Source organism: Coenobita brevimanus, chromosome 12, assembly GCF_032717465.1.
Source record: "Coenobita brevimanus isolate Jiangsu-jjx chromosome 12, ASM3271746v2, whole genome shotgun sequence".
Classification (NCBI taxonomy): Eukaryota; Metazoa; Arthropoda; class Malacostraca; order Decapoda; family Coenobitidae; genus Coenobita; species Coenobita brevimanus.
Genome location: NC_136965.1, coordinates 159,940 through 180,479, shown reverse-complemented (window position 1 = coordinate 180,479; position 20,540 = coordinate 159,940). Strand labels below are relative to the sequence as shown.

The 20,540-nt window shown below is 42.0% G+C and overlaps 1 protein-coding gene across 1 annotated transcript; it reads right to left on the bottom strand.

Annotated features, from left to right (window-relative positions):
* Window positions 1-1,613: 1,613 nt before the first annotated feature.
* On the bottom strand, window positions 1,614-14,250 carry LOC145413044 (F-box only protein 33). The gene is made up of 8 exons (XM_080282836.1): window positions 13,927-14,250; window positions 10,791-10,957; window positions 10,268-10,499; window positions 9,366-9,526; window positions 8,692-8,812; window positions 7,297-7,489; window positions 5,145-5,290; window positions 1,614-2,348 (listed from the first exon to the last, which is right to left on the bottom strand). Exons 1-8 carry the CDS (start codon window positions 14,248-14,250, stop codon window positions 2,211-2,213), a joined length of 1,482 nt encoding a protein of 493 aa, XP_080138962.1. The 3' UTR covers window positions 1,614-2,210.
* Between the last annotated feature and the right edge of the window lie 6,290 nt (window positions 14,251-20,540).

Here is a 20,540-nt window from a genome sequence, read left to right as displayed (position 1 = left end):
TCATGCAGCTTATTTCACATAGCTCCGTTGCAGACTACAACAATGCTATGGCCCCACATTGTTTCCATATCACTTCTTGGTGACTAGCATCATATCTGAGAAGTAATTTATCATGACAGTTCAGTGTTTTGGATGGAGAGCTGGTAGCTTTAGGATAAGTTTCAAAGAAGTATAATCAGCCTATACTATGAGGAGAGAATTAAGGCCCATTACTGCTTTTATAATTTGTTTTGTTTATAAAGTCTCCATGTCAGCTTTGGTCACCTAAAGGTGGCTGTAGATGCTACCCAGTCTTTAGCAGTCTCAATTATGTCCTTTAATTCTGAAGTCACATTGTATGGCCTTGTCCCAAATCTTTTTTGGTCTGCCTCTTGCATCGCAACCCTTGATGTTCATGTGTTGCTTACATCTCACGGCCTGTGCACTCAGTTGTCATCTCCCATCCTCTCTACATGCTTTATCTCAGTCTACTGCTCCTCATCACAACATTAATATTTAGTACTGAAGTCCCGGCCTTCCTCTCAACTCCTCATTCACAATCCTAACCTCACCCCACCCCCCCTCCCCCAGGCCTGTAATGCAAGGGCACACTACGTAATTATTCCAGACTCTGTATGTCTGAGCCTAGGAATATCCACCTTAAAGTCACCCACAGGCAGAAGGAAGAGGAAAGAATGAAGGAAAGAAAGACAAAAGAGGGAGTATAAAGTCATCCGTAGGCAGAAGGACAAGGAAAGAATGACGTAAAGAAAGACAGAAGAAGAAGGAAGGAAAGGATAGAAGAAGAAGGAAGGAAAGGATGGAGAGGAAAGGGCAGACACCTGAGAGCAGCACTACATTGAGTGAGTGGATGGTGAGCTCCCCATTATCAGTATCTCACCATACTCCCTGTATCCTAGCTTGACCCAGATTTTTGTTCTTTTATTACTGATATCACATAGTTCAATTGGAGCATGAAATGAGTACTAAGGCTCAACATCCTATCCATAGCACTTCTTCATGACTAGCATTATATACTGGTGTTCATGCTACAGCTCGGCATTCATGGAGGAGAGACTGCAACTTTAGGCCACGTTACAGTACAAAGGGTATGGGAAGATGTTCAAGTAGTGGAATATTCGACACACTCTCAGTTTATGTTAACTTACTTTTATTATGTTCTTCAATTTATTTCCTACAGAGTTATACAGTACTGTACTTGCTTTTAGTGTGGGCCTCAGCTTATCACAGGTCTGAGATAATTCATTAGGATGTAATGGTCAGTATGTAGGCTAGTGAGATGATGAACTGATCAAATATCAAATCAACTTGTGTTCCTGAGCAGCCAGTAAAAATGAAAAATGAAAAGAAAAACAAAACAAAACAAACTGACCTTGTCTGTTATTACATTTGGAATGTATTAAAAATAAATAAATGAAAGCATTTCAAAATAAACTAAGTAAAAAAAAAAAACATTTGTCATTACATTTTGAAATAGAGTAGTGTACATTAATAATAATAATAATAATAATAATGATAATAATAACAATAAAAGCATTTGAAAACACTCTTCAGTAACTTTTCAATAATATGTGTCTGCTGTTCATGAAAATATTTACAAAAACTTAGCTTTCTTATAGAGGAAAATAAATAAATAAATAAATCTATCTATATATTCTAAGTCGCAGAAATAAACATCTGAATACAATCTTAATTTTTCATTCATACAGAAAACTAACCTACTTTAAACTAGTGTCTTAACTTACTGGGGTGTTTTCATGGAAGGTTTAAACTTATCACAGCATTTAAGATAACTTCTGGGAGCGTGTTGTGGTCAGTAGCTGCACTGGTGACATGTACAGGTTGTAAAATACTGTATTAGACATTTTCTGAATAAACTGTACATAAAATGTTGAAGCATATGCTCATTTTATGACAGGGATATGTTTTTTTGATTTAGTGATTGTGTAAACGAGTAAAAGATCATACAATGAGAAATCAGGCATCACAACGAGCATACAAGTAAAACAAAAAGATGTCCTGAATTCTCACCGACTGTATAACATATGCAAATGACTGCAGACTGAGCCACCCAAGATACCCCCAACTGTGTTTGTGGTGGAGAGCTATTTACAGACCATCCTGTCTATATTCATGAAATGTTAACTGACTGAGATCTTTTGTAACTTACAACTCACTGGGGTCTTTTTAACTTACATTTACTGTGGCTCTCAACTTATCACAGCGTCTGACAGAACTGTAGGGAGGATGTAGTGGTCTGTGTCGGCGCTGCTCGCTGTTCGAACACAAGGATGAAGTTCAGATATGGTTAAGGGGCGCCATGTTCGACCTAGTCCGGCAGAAACATCCTAAAAAAAAAAAAAAGAGAGAGAGAGAAAAAAATCATCATCATCATCATTCTTTCATTCATTCATTCATCACCTAGTCCTGTGTTGCCCCATGAGAAGCGTAGGAGCCCAGGGCAAGGCAAGTTGGTCCTGACATTTCAGAAGAAAGTGACCAGCCTCACTCATCCCCAAGTGGCATTACGTGAGAAATAAACCCTAACCACGCCTTGGATATAAACCTTCACCAGCTCAATCCGACTGAAGCGCCTTAATTACCCACTAAACCACCAGGTGCCATAATTTGATTATATGGTTACCACTCAGCGCAGTAAATGGTTTCTTGGTGTACAGGAAACCATGTGACTTGTCATTCAGTGTAGAGTTACACAGAGTTACAAATACATAGATACACAGACCACACAGACCTTATGGTCCCTACGAGGCAGTCCGACCTTAATACAATACCTTCGTGTCCAGTACGTGTATGTCCAGTACTATTCTCGTCCAGTACGGTTGGCCAAAAAATACAATAATTTATTACTGTAGTACGGATTTGTTGGGCTAGGACGGATCGGCCGCGCAAAGTAGATCAGATATTCATTCTTAGATCTTTAGTGGAAAAGTTTCTAGAGAAGGGAAAGTTGTATGTGGCTTTCATGGATTTGGAGAAAGCATATGACAGGGTGGATAGACAAGGATTGTGGAAAGTATTAAGAATATATGGAGTAGATGGGAAGTTGTTGAATGCTGTGAAGAGTATGTATTATGGTGCTAAAGCTACAGTGGATGTTGGAGTGGCCCTGGTGAGAGAGGGTAGTGTTGGGAAACTCCCTGTACTGTTGTTTGCAGATGATACTGTGTTGTTGAGTGAAGATGAAGGGGAGCTGCAAAGCTTGGTGGATGAGTTTGGGAGAGTGTGTAGGGAACGGGATCTAAAGGTGAATGCAGGGAAGAGTAAAGTTATGGTCTCTGAGAGAGGTGAAGTCAGTGAACGTAGAGTGAGGTTGGATGGTGAGGAAATGGAAAATCTGAGTACGTTTAAATACAGTACTTGAAATGCCTGGTTGGCTGGAGTCGTATTCAGGGGGTTTTTCTTCACTTTTTTTTAGCTCTGCCTTGAGGTCTGCCCATAGGCAGAGGAAAGAATGAAAGAAAGACATAATAGAGAGGAAGGAAAGAAGGAAGGAGGAGAGGAGAGGGCAGGCACCCGAGAGCAATACTACCAACATCATTCTACCTCCCCTTTTTCTCACCCAAAGATGGGGTGAGGTAGGGTCTAAAAAATAAGGGACTGATTTTGTTTATAACTGCTCTAATATGCTCGCATGCAACAGCCTTGTTCACCTAATGGTGTCTCTCCATGTTGCTTGATTTCTAGCAGCATCTCAATTCAGTCTCTTAAACTGAGGTCATACTCTTTGCAAACTATCAATAGCATGTCCAGTGAAATGGCCCACACAATCACTCACACAGCCTGTGCCAAAAATAAAAAAATGTAGAATTGTTAAAGTAACAAAAAACGCTCAAATGAAATTTGGACATGGTCAAGAGACAACAGGTTCCACCCAGAGTAGCAGACACATCCTATGAAATTAATGCACGTGTTAAAACATTACAGTACAATATTAACCTAAGTAAGTCATTATCATCATAATTATCACCATCACCATTCTCAAAACTTCCTGTAGACTAGTGTTGTTTGCAGATGATAATGTGCTGTTAAATGAAGACGAAGGGGAGCCGCAAGGCTTAGTGAATGAGTCTGGAAGACTGTGTAAGAAATGGAATCTGAAGGTCAATGTAGGGAGGAGTAAAGTTATGGTCTTAAAGAGACATTCTGTCACTGAATATACAGTGAGGTTGGATGATGAGATAGTGGAAAATGTGAGTGCATTTAAGTACTTGGTAGTGTGATGCGTAAGGATGGAAGTCTGGAGGATGAAGTACTTGCAAGGCTGTAGCAAGGACGAAAGGTTGCTGGTTCTTTGAAGGCAGTGATAAGAAAGAGGGAAGCGAGAATGGAAGTAAAAAATTCGCTGCATGATGTTATTGTGATACCAACTCTAAAGTATGGAAGTGAAGCTTGGACCTTGTTGGAAGGACACAAGTCAAGAGTAAGAGCAGTGGAAATGAGTTATTTGAGAGGAGCCTAAGGAGTAATATGGAGAGACAGACTGACAAATAAGGAAATGAAGGAGCATTGTGTTGTGGATGTGAAAGAAAGCATTAGGAGAAATACAGAGGTAGTTTGGCTGTGTGAGAGGATGGAGGGTGAGAGACTGACGAGCAGAATATACGTGAGTGAGGTGGTAGGGAGAGGGAGGGGGAGAACGAGGATAAGATGGAGGGATGGAGTGGAGAGGTATATGGAAGCATGGAGTGGAGAGGTATATGAAAGACGAGGGGTGTGAGCTGGGGAGAGGGCAGTGAAATGGCAGGGGACAGCACGATATGGAGGTGATTTGTTTGTGGCCACCCCTTATGAGACTGAGGCATCTGGCAACAGATAGACAGATAGACCTATCTGTAAGTAACGAACAGTAAAAGTAAACTTAGAGCAAAAAGTAAACATTAAAAGTAATGCAGGCAGCTCTATTGTCCAGTCATATAAATGTCCCTCAACTCCCTTCCTATCCTCTGGAATGAGGATGGTGGACTGCACTAGTATGACAACCTCAGCCTGCAATCTACCATGTTCATATTCAATATGACCGGTACTACAACAAATTGTGGTCAACTCTTATCCCTTTACCACACTCTGTTGAGAGAGTGGCCCAGTTGTCATGTGAAAACAGCAACTTTTGGGTATCCCTTTACCTCAGCGATATTATCTACGTCCTCTTCATTGGCAGGTTCATGGGATTCATCTGCTTCTAAACAATCCTCTGGGATGAGTAGCTCCTTCAAACCAGACCCTCTTAGCCTTGCAATTGCCACTACATCACTTCCACTGTAACCATATCCTGAAAAAGAAAAAACAAGCATTATCATCATCATCATAAACTTTTTTCCCTCTAATGCAGTGGTTCTCAGCCTTGAGTCACAGACCCCTTTGAGAATCTGGTGAAAGCTATGAACCCCTTCCCTACAAAAATGCACATAAGCACATAAACACAGCATTTTGCATGCAATGAATATACTTTATTTTATTGAAAACTACCTCACGCAGTGTATGACATGCACAAAGTATAAAACAGTCTTTGCAAAGAATTTTTTTATTACTCTTTTTCATGTAAAAACTAATGGCCACTCGATGAAAAAATGAAATACATCTAACTTATGCAAATTAAACAAAACAAAATTTTAATTCTGCTCAAAAGTTCATTTCAACGAGAGGGTTGTTGTTGTTTGGCTTGAACAAGAAGATGAAACTGTGGAGTGGTCTTTGACAAGGAAACACTTATGCCATCGTTGACATCCAGTTGATTTCGACTTTTCGTTTTTATAGAAACAAGCGCTGAAAACCCTGACTCACAAAGGTATGTAGTAGCAAACTGAATCAGAGCATCCATAGCTCACACTGCCAGATGAGGGTAGGCTTGTGTCAATGAACACCAGAATTCAAGACTTTTTTTTTTTTCTCTCTCTCTCTTCCCCCCCAGCTAATGATGCCAAACGGCATCACGCAACATTCTGACCTTCACGGACCTCCTGAAGTCCATCCATGGACCCCAGGTTAACCCATTAACTGCGTATGGCAGTTTTTTGGAGGTGTCTCTGGCGCAGACATAGGGGTAAAAATGAAATTTCCCAAAGACCTAATTTTGTCTTAGGAATTGAGAGAACACATGCCAAAGTATATAGTAACGAAATATTAGCTCAATATTTACCTTGATAAAGCCATGGATGAACATCGAAATGTCTGATTCCATATTGGAATTATGGTTTTCATTTTCTTTTTAGGTTTCAGTTTTGAAGGCTCAAACATGCTTGCATGGGTTGGCCTTGGTCACCATGGCATTATATTTGAAATTCACCTGCTTAGCCAGGGCTGTATTGAGCAGTCGCACTTGGAACATCCCAGGCTGTATAGAGCAGTTAATGGGTTAAGAATCCCTGCTTGGATGGGGTGAAAGAAAATAACCTGACAGAGGAAGCACAAACCAGTCTGTCATATTTATCTACAATATCTCCTTTATGCCAAACCCTCACAGCCTTACCAATGCCATTACAGCACTTCCACTGTACCATCCATCCATCATCCAATCCTACGTTGCCCTATGAGGAGCGTAGGAGCCAGGGGCAAGGCAAGTTGGTCCTGGCATTTAAGATGAGGGTGACCAGCCTCACTCATCCCTGAGCGGCATTACATGAGCAATAACCCCAGCCACCCCTTGGAGTTGGATATAAACCTTCACCAGTTCAATCCAACTGGAGAACTGTAATTACCCACTAAACCACCAGGCGTCCTAATTTGGATATATGGTTACCACCTAGCGCAGTAAATGGTTTCCTGGTGTACAGGAAACCATTCGGCTTGTCACTCAGTGTTGAGTCACCCACAGGCAGAATGAACAGGAAAGAATGAAGGACAGAAAGACAAAAGAGGGAGTGTAAAGTCACCCGTAGGCAGAAGGACGTGGAAAGAATGAAGGAAAGAAAGACAGAAGAGGAAGGAAGTAATGGAAGGAGGAGAGGAAAGGGCTGACACCCGAGAGCAGCACTACATTGAGTCCATATCCTGGAAAAAGGAAAAGCAGGCTGTTAAGCAATGTCATGCTTCCTCGTAACGAGTCCCCACACTGAAGGTAATCAAGATGCAACTAGTGCTTTCTGTCGACTGGAAGCTAAACCAAGTGCCAAAACCAGCAAATTGCTTCCCAACAGCAGCTGGAAACAATTAAGATAAAAGACATCCAAAGTTTGTCACAAATATCTGTAACAACATTTCAGTTTGAAACAGTGTGTTTCGGTTTGGACTTTATTTACCTGTGGCTGAGTCAAGACACAAAGGACAAATATTTCTCACCCATAAGTGCAAGGTATTCAAGATTCTTGCACTTCCAAGCCAGCATGACCAGTGGATCAGGTGAATCCTGGTCACCATCTCGTGTCTGCGTCAGTGTGCCCCACCCACCATGGTCCAGGGAGTCCACCCACATAAGGTGGCGCAAAGACTCACTGTACCATGTGCTGAGGAGCCGCAGTGCTGCTATGTTGATCTGAAAAACAATGGAATGCTATGGTGATATAATCATATTTTCCATACATCTAGTACAGTACCCTCGCGTCCAAGACGGTAATATTGTCGCCTGGAGGTCCCATCTAGGACGAAAAACGTCTTAGACCAACACAAGACCTTATGGAAAAAATTAATATTGTCACAAAATCTTTGAAAAATGCCCCTAAAAACATCACCCTAGACCTATTTTGGCACCAAAACAAATTTCCTCACCTTGAAAGTGTGTGTTTCTGAGCGTATCTCCAGCTTAGTAGCTCAATTATTTCCAGCTTAGTATCCTGAGGTAGATGGCAGCGCTTCAAGGGGTTAGTAGACGGTTTCCTAGGCATGGTTATGTAAGGAGAGGCAATAACCTAGCAGCAAATGCTGAGTGCAACATGTGGTAAGTGTGTCCACGATGCACTGGTGAGAAAGCCAAAAGCAGGCCTCCCTTGCTCAACACGTGACCAGATACCAATATTTTATTAGACAACATCCCAACCACATCACTCTCCCGGGTGTGGGAATCGTGTTGGACTGGATGAGACCGTCATAGCTGTATTCTCCTCGGATTTGGGCCATTATGAACCGTTGGTTCCATATTGAACGTATGTAACCGTATTACAGCAATATTTTGGATTATTATTTATGATTTCTGCCTTGGACACGAAATGTCTTGGACAAACCCATCTTGGACGCGAGGGTACTGTACTGTAAATGTGGTGGAAATGGCAAATTAACTTAACAGGTAGCAATGGAACTCCAGTAGACAGTTTTTCTGCGATTACTACTAAGTATACGCCTAAAAGATAAAAAAAGAATGTCAATAAAAGATTATCAACATTGCTAAGGGAATCCAGGACAGCCTCTACACAGCCACAGTACAGTGACATACTGTACATCTGTGAAAAGTGTCATGATGACTAGTGAACATACAGCAGAAAGTTCTGTGTCTGTAATGTCTGACCTCTGACTCCATATATCCTTTTAAAGAAAAAAGTGAGGGCAAATAACTCACTTTTGTACGAAGTCTGAAGTAAACTGGTGAAAAAATAAAAGGAATGGCATAAAGTTGAAAAGTGATCAGAACAAAGAAGAACAAAAACTGTGGATCAGGAAGATAAAGAAGAAACTGACAAAATATTTAGTGCGCAGACATAAAAACTGGGTAAACCTAAAAGGAAAACTGCGTAACACACTTACCCATTCACAGAAGAAGGCTCTGAAGTGTGTGAGTGGCATGGATGGGTGCAAGAGGCCAGACCCCAGCTGCTCAACACCATCATACGAATGCATCAGGTTCATCACAAGCCCACACTGTGGACTGAACAACAACAAATCAGCCATTTTCCTCAAACTGGCATCATCATCATCAACACCACCACCACTCCACCACCATCACTTAACCTAACAAGTTAAATGTTGGCAACATTGCCAAGGTAATACCAGATGGTCTCCACATAGCTACAATGCACTGACATACAGGGTATTTCTGTGCAAATTAATATGATGGCTAATGAACATACATGAACACAGGATCACAGAATCTCTAACTTGGCCCAAATTTTTGTCCTTTTGCAGCTTATTTCACCAAGTTCAGTGGTAGAAAGAGACAATACTATGGTTGTACGGAGCACTTCTTCATGACTAACATTATATTCTGGTGTTCTGTTGATCTAACTCAACATTCAAGATGGAGATTTAAGGCAAGTTAGAATAAAAAGAGTATAAGTACTGTTGCTACTTGAATTGGCACCACTGTTGTTCAAAGATGCCATGTCCGAGTAGAATCAATCACCTCATTAAATAGGTCACACACTCTTTCACTCGCCATTCAAGCTCCTGGAATCCAGACTTCACAAATAAATACTCCTTACTGTTGCTGCTTGAATCGGTACCACATGTACTCTGTTGTTCCTCGGTGGGTCTGGTCGATACCGTGCACGTGCAGAATCAGACGCCTCATTGGAGCATTGTATGGGGTTGACAAAACGCTCAAGAGGCGGTCACTCACGTAGTCATAGTCTAACGTTAAAACCTGAAAAGCAACGTACACCATCACCACCACCACTGTCATCTTCATCACTGTTATCATCACCTTCACTATCATCTTAACAAAATGCTTAAGAAGCAGCCATTCAGCTATTTAAGTTGATTTTATCTGACACGCTAGGTTACTCTCACAACTCAAACACTATGTCTTGCTTGTGTGAAACTTAATAAGCCAAACTTATGAAACATGAATGAGTCTTCTTGATTACTAACTAAATTTATCATCAGTCATTCATTCCTCTCATGCTGGAAACATTCATCCACAGGTACATGGAGCCCAAGCTGAGACTGGCATTGTTACAGATCTTGCTACACATCTGATACGTCTTATTTCCCAAAAGTTTCCAGCAACTGTTGTGAAGTAGTTAGCTGGCTTTAGCACTTGGTTTAGCTTTCAGCCCAGAGAAACCATCAGCTGTACCAGGACCAACTTGAACATGGGGATTCCCTAAGTGGAAGTGTGGCATCATTTTTATATGTTATGTAAAACCAAAAAGAGAAACAGACACACAGACAGACATGTGGACATTCAAAACACAACTCCAGCTATCAACATACAAACACTTACAACCCACCTGAATGTAAAAGCAGTAATAATTGTCTATTGTGGTATTCAACATGGCTTATGAATCTGGATCATATTTAACTGAAGTCAGACAGGAACAAACAAGCAGCTATACTCACAGACAGATAAGTATAGATAAATACAGTAAATATACATACATACCTGAATGTTAGTAAATGCAGTAAAATTGTCTGGGGTGATATCCAAGAGGGCGTATGAATTTGGATCGTATTTAACTGATGCCAGACCCAAATTAGCCACAGAGTGGGGTTGATGGTGGGCCAGGAGTGGAAGGAATATGTCTGCATGGTCAGTTAGATCCTGGATGCAGCCTAAGACTAGAGTTCGAAGGTTTCGGCTATTTGTGATGATGCTCTGAAGTGATTCTTGGGCACTGAAATGGTACAAAAAAGTTAGCTTCTGAACTTCCAGTGGAAAAAGATAATCATCATCATCATCATCATCATCATTTTTATCATCACCATCATCACTTTATTCATCACCACCAACTTCATCATCATCATTTTTATCATCACCATCATCACCACCAATTTCATCATCATCATCATTTTCATCATCATAACCTTCCCTTCCCACTTAAAGACTGGATGGATTGCATACCTTTCAATGAACTGAGATCATCATCATGACGATTTCCTACTAAAGGATGGGATTGGCTGCCTACCTCTCAATGAACTGATACGATGACCTTGAACACGGCAGACAGCGATGATGAGTTGCATTGTTCTTGTTGTTGTTGTTGTTGTTGTTGTTGTGGCGGAAGTAGTAGGGGCGATCATGGCCTTTGGTGAATGTGTGACAATGGCTTGGAAGCAAAATCAATTCCTCAATCTAAAAAAAAAAAAATAAATAAATAAATAATTATTCACCTTAAAATATTTCTATGTTTACACTGGAGAGGGTGGAGGATGAGACTGACTTGGAGAGGGTATGTGAGTGAGGTGCAGGAGGAGACTAAAGCCACATTTTTGTCGTCCAAGCTGACGGATCAGATTCAATTCCATCTTTGTTGTAACCAAGCTACCTCGTTTTCATCGGCCAAAGTGATACAAGGCCAGCCCAAGCATTTGTCATCGAAACTATGACCGTCTTCGTATCTCACCCAAGCGTGGTTGGGAGTAGTGAGATTGGCCAGCAAGGACACGTACATGATAAATATAATGAAATTAGCACTGTGTACATAAAATTAGGGTGAGGATGGCTAATATTAACGACATTTAGAGCCAGTTCATCACAGATAATGGCTACATGTACGTTGCATAGGCTATTCGGCAAAAGGTCATCTTCGGCGAACCCCTTTGTTTACTTTGCGATTGGCACATAATTTTTCAGTTCTACATATCCTGGACTGTTTTTGCGGACAGAAACCAAGCGCCCCAAGATGCGCTTTGAATCCCAAGGTTCAGCTTGGACGACAAAAACACGGCTTAAGGATGAGATGGGAGGATAGGGCTGAGAGAGATGGAGGGATGGGGTGGAGAGGTACCAGTATATGAGAGAGGGGAGTGTGAGTTGTAGAGAGGGCAACCAGATGGAGGAGGGCAGGACTTTTAAAAAATCAATAATTGGCAGAATACAAGAGGAAATATATAATACCACACCACTATGACACCACAGCCACACTACCACAACATACCACAATCACATTACCACCACACCAGTGCTCCACACATCACACCACAACCATACACTCCACACCACAATACTGTACTATCACCACACCACAACCACACTACAGTATTACCATTCATAAGGATTCATTTTGGAATTTATTTGTGTTGACTTTTTTCTTTTTGGTTTGGTTTGTGATTTTTCTCCGTTACTCAGATTCATTTGGTTATTTATTAAGATTCATTTGAGGGTTTTCTCCATTTGGATGCTTTTAGGTATTGATACTTGCTTCATTTCATATTGTTGCTTCTCTTTCATTTGGTTATTTTTCAGATCCATTTGAGATTTCCTCCTCCATTTGGTTTCACTTGGGCATTTACAAGTACCGTTACTTGGGCTCACTTGGATTTCTCATCTGGATATTTTTAGGTTTAATTAGGATGTCCTTTATTTGGGTTCATATTCGTTTGTGCTTTTCTCCTTCTTTTAAGTACGTTTTGGCATTGATTTCTCCTTCATTTGGTTTCTTTTTTTCCCCTCACCTGGGTACTTATTTAGCTTCGTTAAGGTTTTCTTCCGTCAGGCAGGAAACCATTTACAACGCTGGGTGGTAACCATATATACTGGTACATAAACAACCCATACGTGTGTCCTACATGTCAGCATGTGGGTTGACGGAGGGTTAGTGCCCCTCCCCATAAAATTAACTCGAAAACAAACAGGCACCTTTTATGGGATTATGGCATCTGACTGTAGATAGAAGATTTTTTCAATCATCTGGGTAATTTTGAGGACCAAGCAGACCCAGTTAAAATAATACCCAGTCAATCAAAAGGCAGACTTTCTGAGTATCACGCACAGAACTTACTTGTGGATTTCTAGAAAGATTTAGCAGGGTCTGAACTGCCTCCACAAACAATAGACTGTCTCCATGCTAACCAAACTAGATCTATATTATTTAACTCATACTGTATCTCAAACACTTCACTATTATCCTACCCCACCCTATTCTAATCTACCAGATCAACCTTGCTAACCTCACCCTATCTCAAAACTACCTTACCTTAACTTACCCAAGCCTTACCTAAACCTAATCTAATATTATGAATATTAGTGGTGGTGACCATCATCCACTCACTTGATGTAGTGCTTCCTACTTCTTCCTTAGCCTTTATCTTTCTTTTTCTGTGCCTGCCTTCCTCTCTTCCTATTTCTTCCATCTTTCCTCTCACTTCTTACTGCTTTTCTTTCCTTTACAGGTGGCTTTACATTGAGTGACAAGCCAAATGCTTTCCTGTAAGCCAAGAAACCATTTACAACGTTGGGTGGTAACAATATAACCAAACCATACATGCTCCTTACGTGTCAACAAGTGGGTTGGTGCCCCTCTCCGTAAAACAAATAACTCCAAGTCAAATGGCCAGCATTTATGGGATTATGGTGTCTGGGAATAGATAGACAGATAGACTGTAAACAGATCATGAAGGCCAACCCAGTGAAATTCACAGTAGCCTCGGCTTACTTCCTCAGAAGATAAAACGGGTGAAACTTCCTCTAGCAATCATATATCTTGTGGGTTTTTAGTAAGCTTCAAGGCTTAATCAACTTCCACAAGGAAACTGGCACTGACTTTCTTAAGGTGAAGCACAATGGCTCAAATTTGGTATTGTTTCTGACCTAACCTAATCACATCTAACTTGACTTACTCCCAACTTAATCTAACTGATCCAACTTTACCCTGTCCTGACTTAATTTTGTATCAAGAGTTTTAGATGTGAAGAAGCATTGTGGTGTGGATGTGGATGTGATAGGACGTGTTACGAGAAACACATTGAGGTGGTTTGGCCATGTGGAGAGGATGGAGAGTGAGCGACTGATGAGGAGAGTGTGATTGAGGTGGACAGGGGGAGGGGGAGGCCAAGGATGAGATGGAGGGATGGAGTGGAGAGGTATATGAGGGGTGTGTGAGCTGGGAGCAGGGCAGTGAAATGGCGGGAGACAGGGTGACGTGGAGGTGATTTGTTTGTGGCCACCCCATATGGGATTAAGGCATCTGGCAATAGATAGATAGATAGATAGTTTTAGATAAAGTAATAATCATTTCGAGCCAGTCTTGGTAAACTTGACAAAAATAGTACCCAGTCAGCTTGATTAAACTCTCTAACTCACTTACCAATAATAAAACTTACCTGTGGATTTCTAGTAAGTTTCAGTAGGGCATGATCAGCCTCCACAAGGCAGTTGGCATTGACTGTCTCCAAATGAAGCACACAGGTTCGAAGTTTTCTGGCTCCCCAAGATGCCACAAAGCGGGATCTCTCTAGCCCACTCCAGTCACAGGATTTAAACACTAATTCTATCTTGCGCCAGAAACTTGGATGGAAAAGGGCAGAGCGCCACGCCTTACAGGTTGAACAGGCATTGATTCTGTCCGACAAGGGCAGATAAGACAGAATTTCTATCAATATTACGCTAGGGAGTAAGTTCCAATGCCATTGTGTCTGTGTCGACATGTTTACTAACTATCGCTACGTTGCCACATGTCAACCTAAGTTATTTTATATTTAATACCACTAGAGCCTAGGCTGATAAAATAAAACGTTAGCACAGTCTGATACAAACTTTGTCTTATAATTCGCCGTCATCAGCTAAATTTTTCTATGATTAAGGTAAAATTTTTCAAAAGATTCCCCAATATAGACTTTCACTTAACCGCGCAAACATCTGATGCCCCAGGCGCTCGATCTGTCATGGAAGATAATGTTGCGCAGTTGTTGATAATTCCCACTAATAAATTTATGGCGCTGTTACTTTGTGTAGGGTATAATCACATTGAATATACTGGCATGTACGAATTTAACACCAAATGTGTGACAAGCGACCACTATTTTGTTACGAGGAAATCGAAACGTTGCATCTCTTCTAGTTATCGTTTTGAATCACATTAAATATACGGCCATAAAACACATTAATACGTCAATGAATCACAAGTTTGTTGTAAATTAAGACTGCACCTCTTTTAACAGCAAATAAAAGATATTCGAACCAATAAACATACATCATAGCAGGTAATTGGTACATAACTCAGTTTTGTAGTGATTAAAGCATGAAGACATGATTTCTATCAAGGGTGTTGCAAAAAGGAATGTAAGACATATTTCCTGAGATCTCTTCCTTCTTGGCAGAGGTATCCGTATTAGCCCATTGAGGCAACTTTTTTGTTGTTGTTATTGTTCTTAGCCCTCCTGACGATTTTATTTAAACTGGGTTTCGATCTGTTGTGGTTGATTATAGCCTTAATAACCCACTTCAGTACGAGAGGCCTTCTCGAAAGCTAAATGAAGTAGAGAGAGAGAGAGAGAGAGAGAGAGAGAGAGAGAGAGAGAGAGAGAAAGAGAGAGAGAATAGTCAGATCCTTGATGACTGGGATCTGTTGTACATTTGCAAGAGAGAGAGAGAGAGAGAACTGTATGGTGAAAATCAGCCGTAACTGTTGCCAGTACATGGAGACTTAGCACCCCTTTCTTGTCAGTGTTTTTTATCACTTGTGACTCATTTTTGTGATCGTATCGCAAATACCTACCGTGGCAAGCCACCACTCAGACGTCGCTGGAGACTACGGAGGGGCTGGTCACTTTGGGGCTGGTAAGGAGCGCGGGTCGTTCCGGCTGGAGGACATACGTCCCCTACGGCCCCGCGCCCGTATTGCCTGCAACAGACCCAGCGGGAAGATTTCAGTCTGGGAGAACTACCTCCCAACTGGACTAGCCCTCGACAGGTTCGGGGTGGGACTCAACCTTCAGTCCCTAGCAGCACCCCTGTGACGGCCTCAGCTGCACACGAAAAAGAGATGGCCTCAGCCGCTACCCCTGCTCTCCTTCCCCAAGGCAGCCTCCAGAAGGATCCCCTCGGCCTGGAGACAGTGTGACACGGCCCCGTGCTGGCCCTGGGAGCATGTGCCATTCAGCCGGCGCCTGAGGACGACGACCCCCTGACGAACTCTTGCCCAAGACGACGCTGCAGTCCTACCCTGATGGCGGCCCAGCGGAAGGGAGACCGCAGATGCCGGACTCCCCGCGGCGCCCCCATTCCCCCTGGGCGCGCTCTCTCCAACTCCAGGCAACCCTCTCCCCAGAGTAGGCACAGGCAAGAGTGCCTGCTTAGCCTGTTTGTTTCCAGCCTGGAGGACCAGACCACTGCGACAGGCCCCTTGAGTAAGGGCCCCTCTCCACGCCCGACCATAGCCCCAGACCGACGACATCACCACTGAGGGTCGTCCCGTGGCCCTCGAATGAAGGAACACCTGACAAGGACCCACCGACACCTGGGGCTCACCCGGTCCCTATACCGCAACCATAGTCCCTCGCCCTGCTCAGTGTAACAGTGACTGCTCCTATAAGTGACTATAGTATAATTCTCGTGCCCAGGAGTAAGACAGTGTTATATTCGTACTTGGGTCACTGTGATGCTCCTAATAAGACAGACTGATACTCCAACCTAACCAACCCATTATATATATAGTGAATATCTTGTGCTATACAGTGTCTGTCCTGTATCCTGCATGATACTCATTAACCAGTCAGGACCCTATAGTCTATCCAACCCTAATAATTATAAATAGTGTATTGTGTGTCATTCTCATTTGTATTGTATAAAGTTTGTGACTTGGTTAATATACGTGTAAGGTTGTTGCCTTGCGTTTTGGTGTCCTGCTCTTCTCGTTGTGTATTTTAGCTTCGGTCTAGAAAGAGGACTCCGGCTCAATCGCCAGGTGCTTTAGGGACGAGAAGTCGACCTTAAAACACCTAGCATAGCAGTATCATTGTAAGCTGATTCGATAAACGTAAATCCAGCTGTTAGGTGATAAATACGTCACCAAGAGTACACTTTCTCTCACCCCATAAGACGATCACCAAGGATATCATCTCTCTCTCTCTCTCTCTCTCTCTCTCTCTCTCTCTCTCTCTCTCTCTCTCTCAAGTGTGTATACAGTACATTAGTAGTAGTTGCAACCCCAGGCTCATCAGTACTTGAACCCTGTGGACTGCAGGCCGAAGTTGCCCTCTCCCTTTGGGGAACAGGAAGGCAATTGGGTAACATTGTATAACGGATAGCGTAGCCGTCCAGTTATATTAGTGCCACCAAGTCCCTCTCCACCATCATGTATATATTACGGCACATTAATATTTCTGTTCCGTATTTATTGTCTTTTTTAATTTTTTTAATACTGTGCCGTGATTATGTGAAACCCGATAGTCCTTAGTTGTGAGATACAAAATGAGTCTTCATGGTTACTAGTCAAATCAGTCCTAAAGTCTACTTGCACTTGGTCATCAGCCGAGCTAAAACGGGCTGGGATCTTTGTTAGGTTAGAGTAGATGCATTGTAAGACTTAAATCATGGTTAAAAATGAGTCTCCTTGGTTGCTAGTCAATTCAACCCCTCGGTCTGACTACACCTTACTATATCGGAGCTATAAGGGGTTGGGGATTTGTCAGGTTAATTTCATTACAGTACGTGAAGTCATGATAAAAACTGAGTCTCTTGGTAACTATGCATTATTTATTTATTTTTTTTTTCAGTCAAACATGGACTGAAATTGCCATCTCCCCATCTTTAATATTGAGTTGTAACAAAAGATTAACATTTGAATTTGACACTAGCCACGAAGAAGTGCTATGGAAATCCTCTAGAACCGCTGTGTTATCTTCTGCCATAAACTACCTGAAATAAGCAGCAAAAGGACGAAAATCTGGGCCAAGAGGTGAAAGAAGTAGTTAATTCAAAATCAGTCCTCCAATCTGACTACACTTGGCCAGGTTAGAAAAAATGCATTAGAATATGTTATGGGTTTTAAAAATGAGTCTCCTTGGCTATTAGCTGGAAGGGGTCAGGATCTTTGTCATGTTAGAGCAAATGCATTAAAATAGATCATATGATACTTTGATTTTAGTGAGAAATGTTGGCAAATTTGTCCTTTCGTAAAACCAGTTTTAGTGGTAGGTGGGGACGCTCACCATCCACTCACTCGATTTTGTGCTGCTCTCGGGTGTCTGCCCTTTCCTCTCCTCCATCCTTCTTTCCTTCCATCCTCTTCTGTCTTGCTTTCCTTCATTCTTTCCTCGTCCTTCTGCCTACGGGTGATTTTACACTCCCTCTTCTGTCTTTCTTTCCTTCATTCTTTTCTTTCTGCCTGTGGGTGACTTAAGGGTGACTTTACACTGAGTGACAAGCCAAATGGTTTCCTGTACACCGGAAACCATTAACTACGCTGGGTGGTAACCATATAACCAAATTTTGGCGCCTGGTGGTTTAGTGGGGAATTACGGCGCTCCAGTCGGATTGAGCCGGTGAAGGTTTATATCCAATGAGTGGTTGGGGTTTACTGCTCATGTAATACCACTCAGGGATGAGTGAGGCTGGTCACTCTCATCTTAAATATCAGGACCAACTTGCTTAGCTCTGGGCTCCTCATGGGCCAGCGTAGGATTAGATGAATGAATAATGATTTTTTTTTTTTTTGCGTGCCGTAGGGTGTGTGTGTGTGTGTGTGTGTGTGTGTGTGTGTGTGTGTGTGTGTGTGTGTGTGTGTGTGATTCATCGCAAAGTATATACCGTGTGTGTGTGTGAGAGAGAGAGAGAGAGAGAGATTCATCGCAAATTACCGTGTGTGTGTGTGTGTGTGTGTGATTCATTAGACTTTGATCTTCATTCCTATCAGATTTCCCTTTTGCGACATAAACCCAACTCAACCAAACAGTGCCTAACCTAACCTAACCGAGCTAAGCCTGACCCAGCCAAACCTAGCTTGAACTAACCCAACCTAACCTAACCTAATTTATCCTATTCAACCCTAACCTAACCTGACCTATCTGAACCAGTCCTTAATTATCCCATCCTAGCCATACCTAACCTAATCTTACCTAACAATCCTAGCTTAACCTAGCGTAACCAGTGCTAACAACCTGACCCATCCTAACCAGTCTCAGCCTACTCTGTCCTAACGAACTCTAACCTAACCTATCCTGTCCTAACCAGGCGTATCCCTTAACCTCACGTTGTAGCCAGACATCCTAACCAGACATCTAACTCTTAACCAAATCTAATGCAGCCTTCTACCTTCTCGTCTGTCACAGATATATCACTATTTTTATTATTCATGTGCTACGGGGAGGAGACATATACCCTTTTTATTCAGCTTGGCCTAAAATTCCCATCTCACCATCTAGAATGTGGGTGTGAGATTATCAGACGTATTAATGATCTGTTCCCTGTCACAACGTAGATGTTTTTTATAGGAAGAACTACATAAGGTAAGATTTGTCACTCCTGTCCTTGATCATCCTGCGGAAAGTTATAACCTGCAGTAATATTCGTGTCGTAGGTGATATTATTTTAGATGGAGATTCAACAGACTACTTGGCCTTCCTGCAGTTGAAAAGCGGAGGGAATTAATCGTAAGTTCGTTTGTATACCAAGTTCATGATTTGCTAGTCACGATGAAGTGCTACGGAAGGGATGTACCGTGAAGTCGTAGCATTGTCTTTTTCTGCAACTAAGCCACGTGATACATGCTGTAGTAGGACGGAAATGCGAGCCAGTAAAAGAATTATAGTTACGCAGTGACGCCTAGTGATCTAGTGGGTTACGGCGCTTGACCCGCATCTAAAGGGGATCACACTGAAAGGGTATTTGGAGTTTACTGCTCACATAATTCCGCTTAGGAAATTGCAATGGTCACTAGCCTTAAATGTCCAGAGTGTGGAGCCTAGCTCAGGGACCCTACGCTCTCGACGGGCGAAAAGGAATGGATGAGATTGACAGGTAGACTGAAAGAGGGATATATTGACTGATAGATATTTAAATGAAGAGTGACTGACAAAGGAAATATCAAGATTCGTGTTGCCAGAGTTACGAGAGAGAGAGAGAGAGAGAGAGAGAGAGAGAGAGAGTGTCCTGTGATGTCTATCTGTGGTAGTTACTGAAGGTAGGGAGAAGATGGTCAGTTTGATAGACATCCACAGACAGAAAGACAAATATGTGGATAGAGACTGACTTTCTCGAAGATATTCTAGATTCTTGGTACTGGCAGTTTCCGGATTCCATATTCATTTTGTATTGTACTTCGGGATGTTTCTGTCGTTCCTTTATTCAGTTGTCCAAGTTACGGCACTAGAATTCATTTACGTCTATTCTGCCGTACTTGAGTTATTTTTACTTATGAATATAAAACAATGATGATATATCTACGCGTATCGGTAAAGGGCATCTTATGAAGTATCGATTTAAATGGACCGCAGAACGTTGCTGTTCGGCGATAATTCGCTCCTTATGACCGAAGGTAATTAGAAAAAAATAATAATAATACACGTATACAGATTGCATTCAAATGGATATATATTGTTTTTTAGCGCAAATGTACGTTGATTTAAAAGGGCCGCCAAAACCCTGACCAATCCCGTCTTAGCTCCGCCAACACCCTCATACAAACATTCTCGTTTTCATGTGGCGACAGTATAGTGTTTGAAAGTATGTTACGATCATCATTATGCAGTTCTCTTCAATCCAGTGGTGATGCTCATTAACCTTCCATTAACTTTTAGTGCAGACCAATAATAAGCCAATAAATAGGGATGAATTGTCTGATATTGGCATCTCGATCTAATACATCCGTTGCTGGAACTTGAGCGAATGTTCTCCAACATTCTACGAGTGTCCAGATTCGTCGGGAGCACGTCATTGATATATATTTTAGAGCGGCGCCACTGCCAACTCAGTCAGTCGAAAGCCAGGCGAGGGGAAG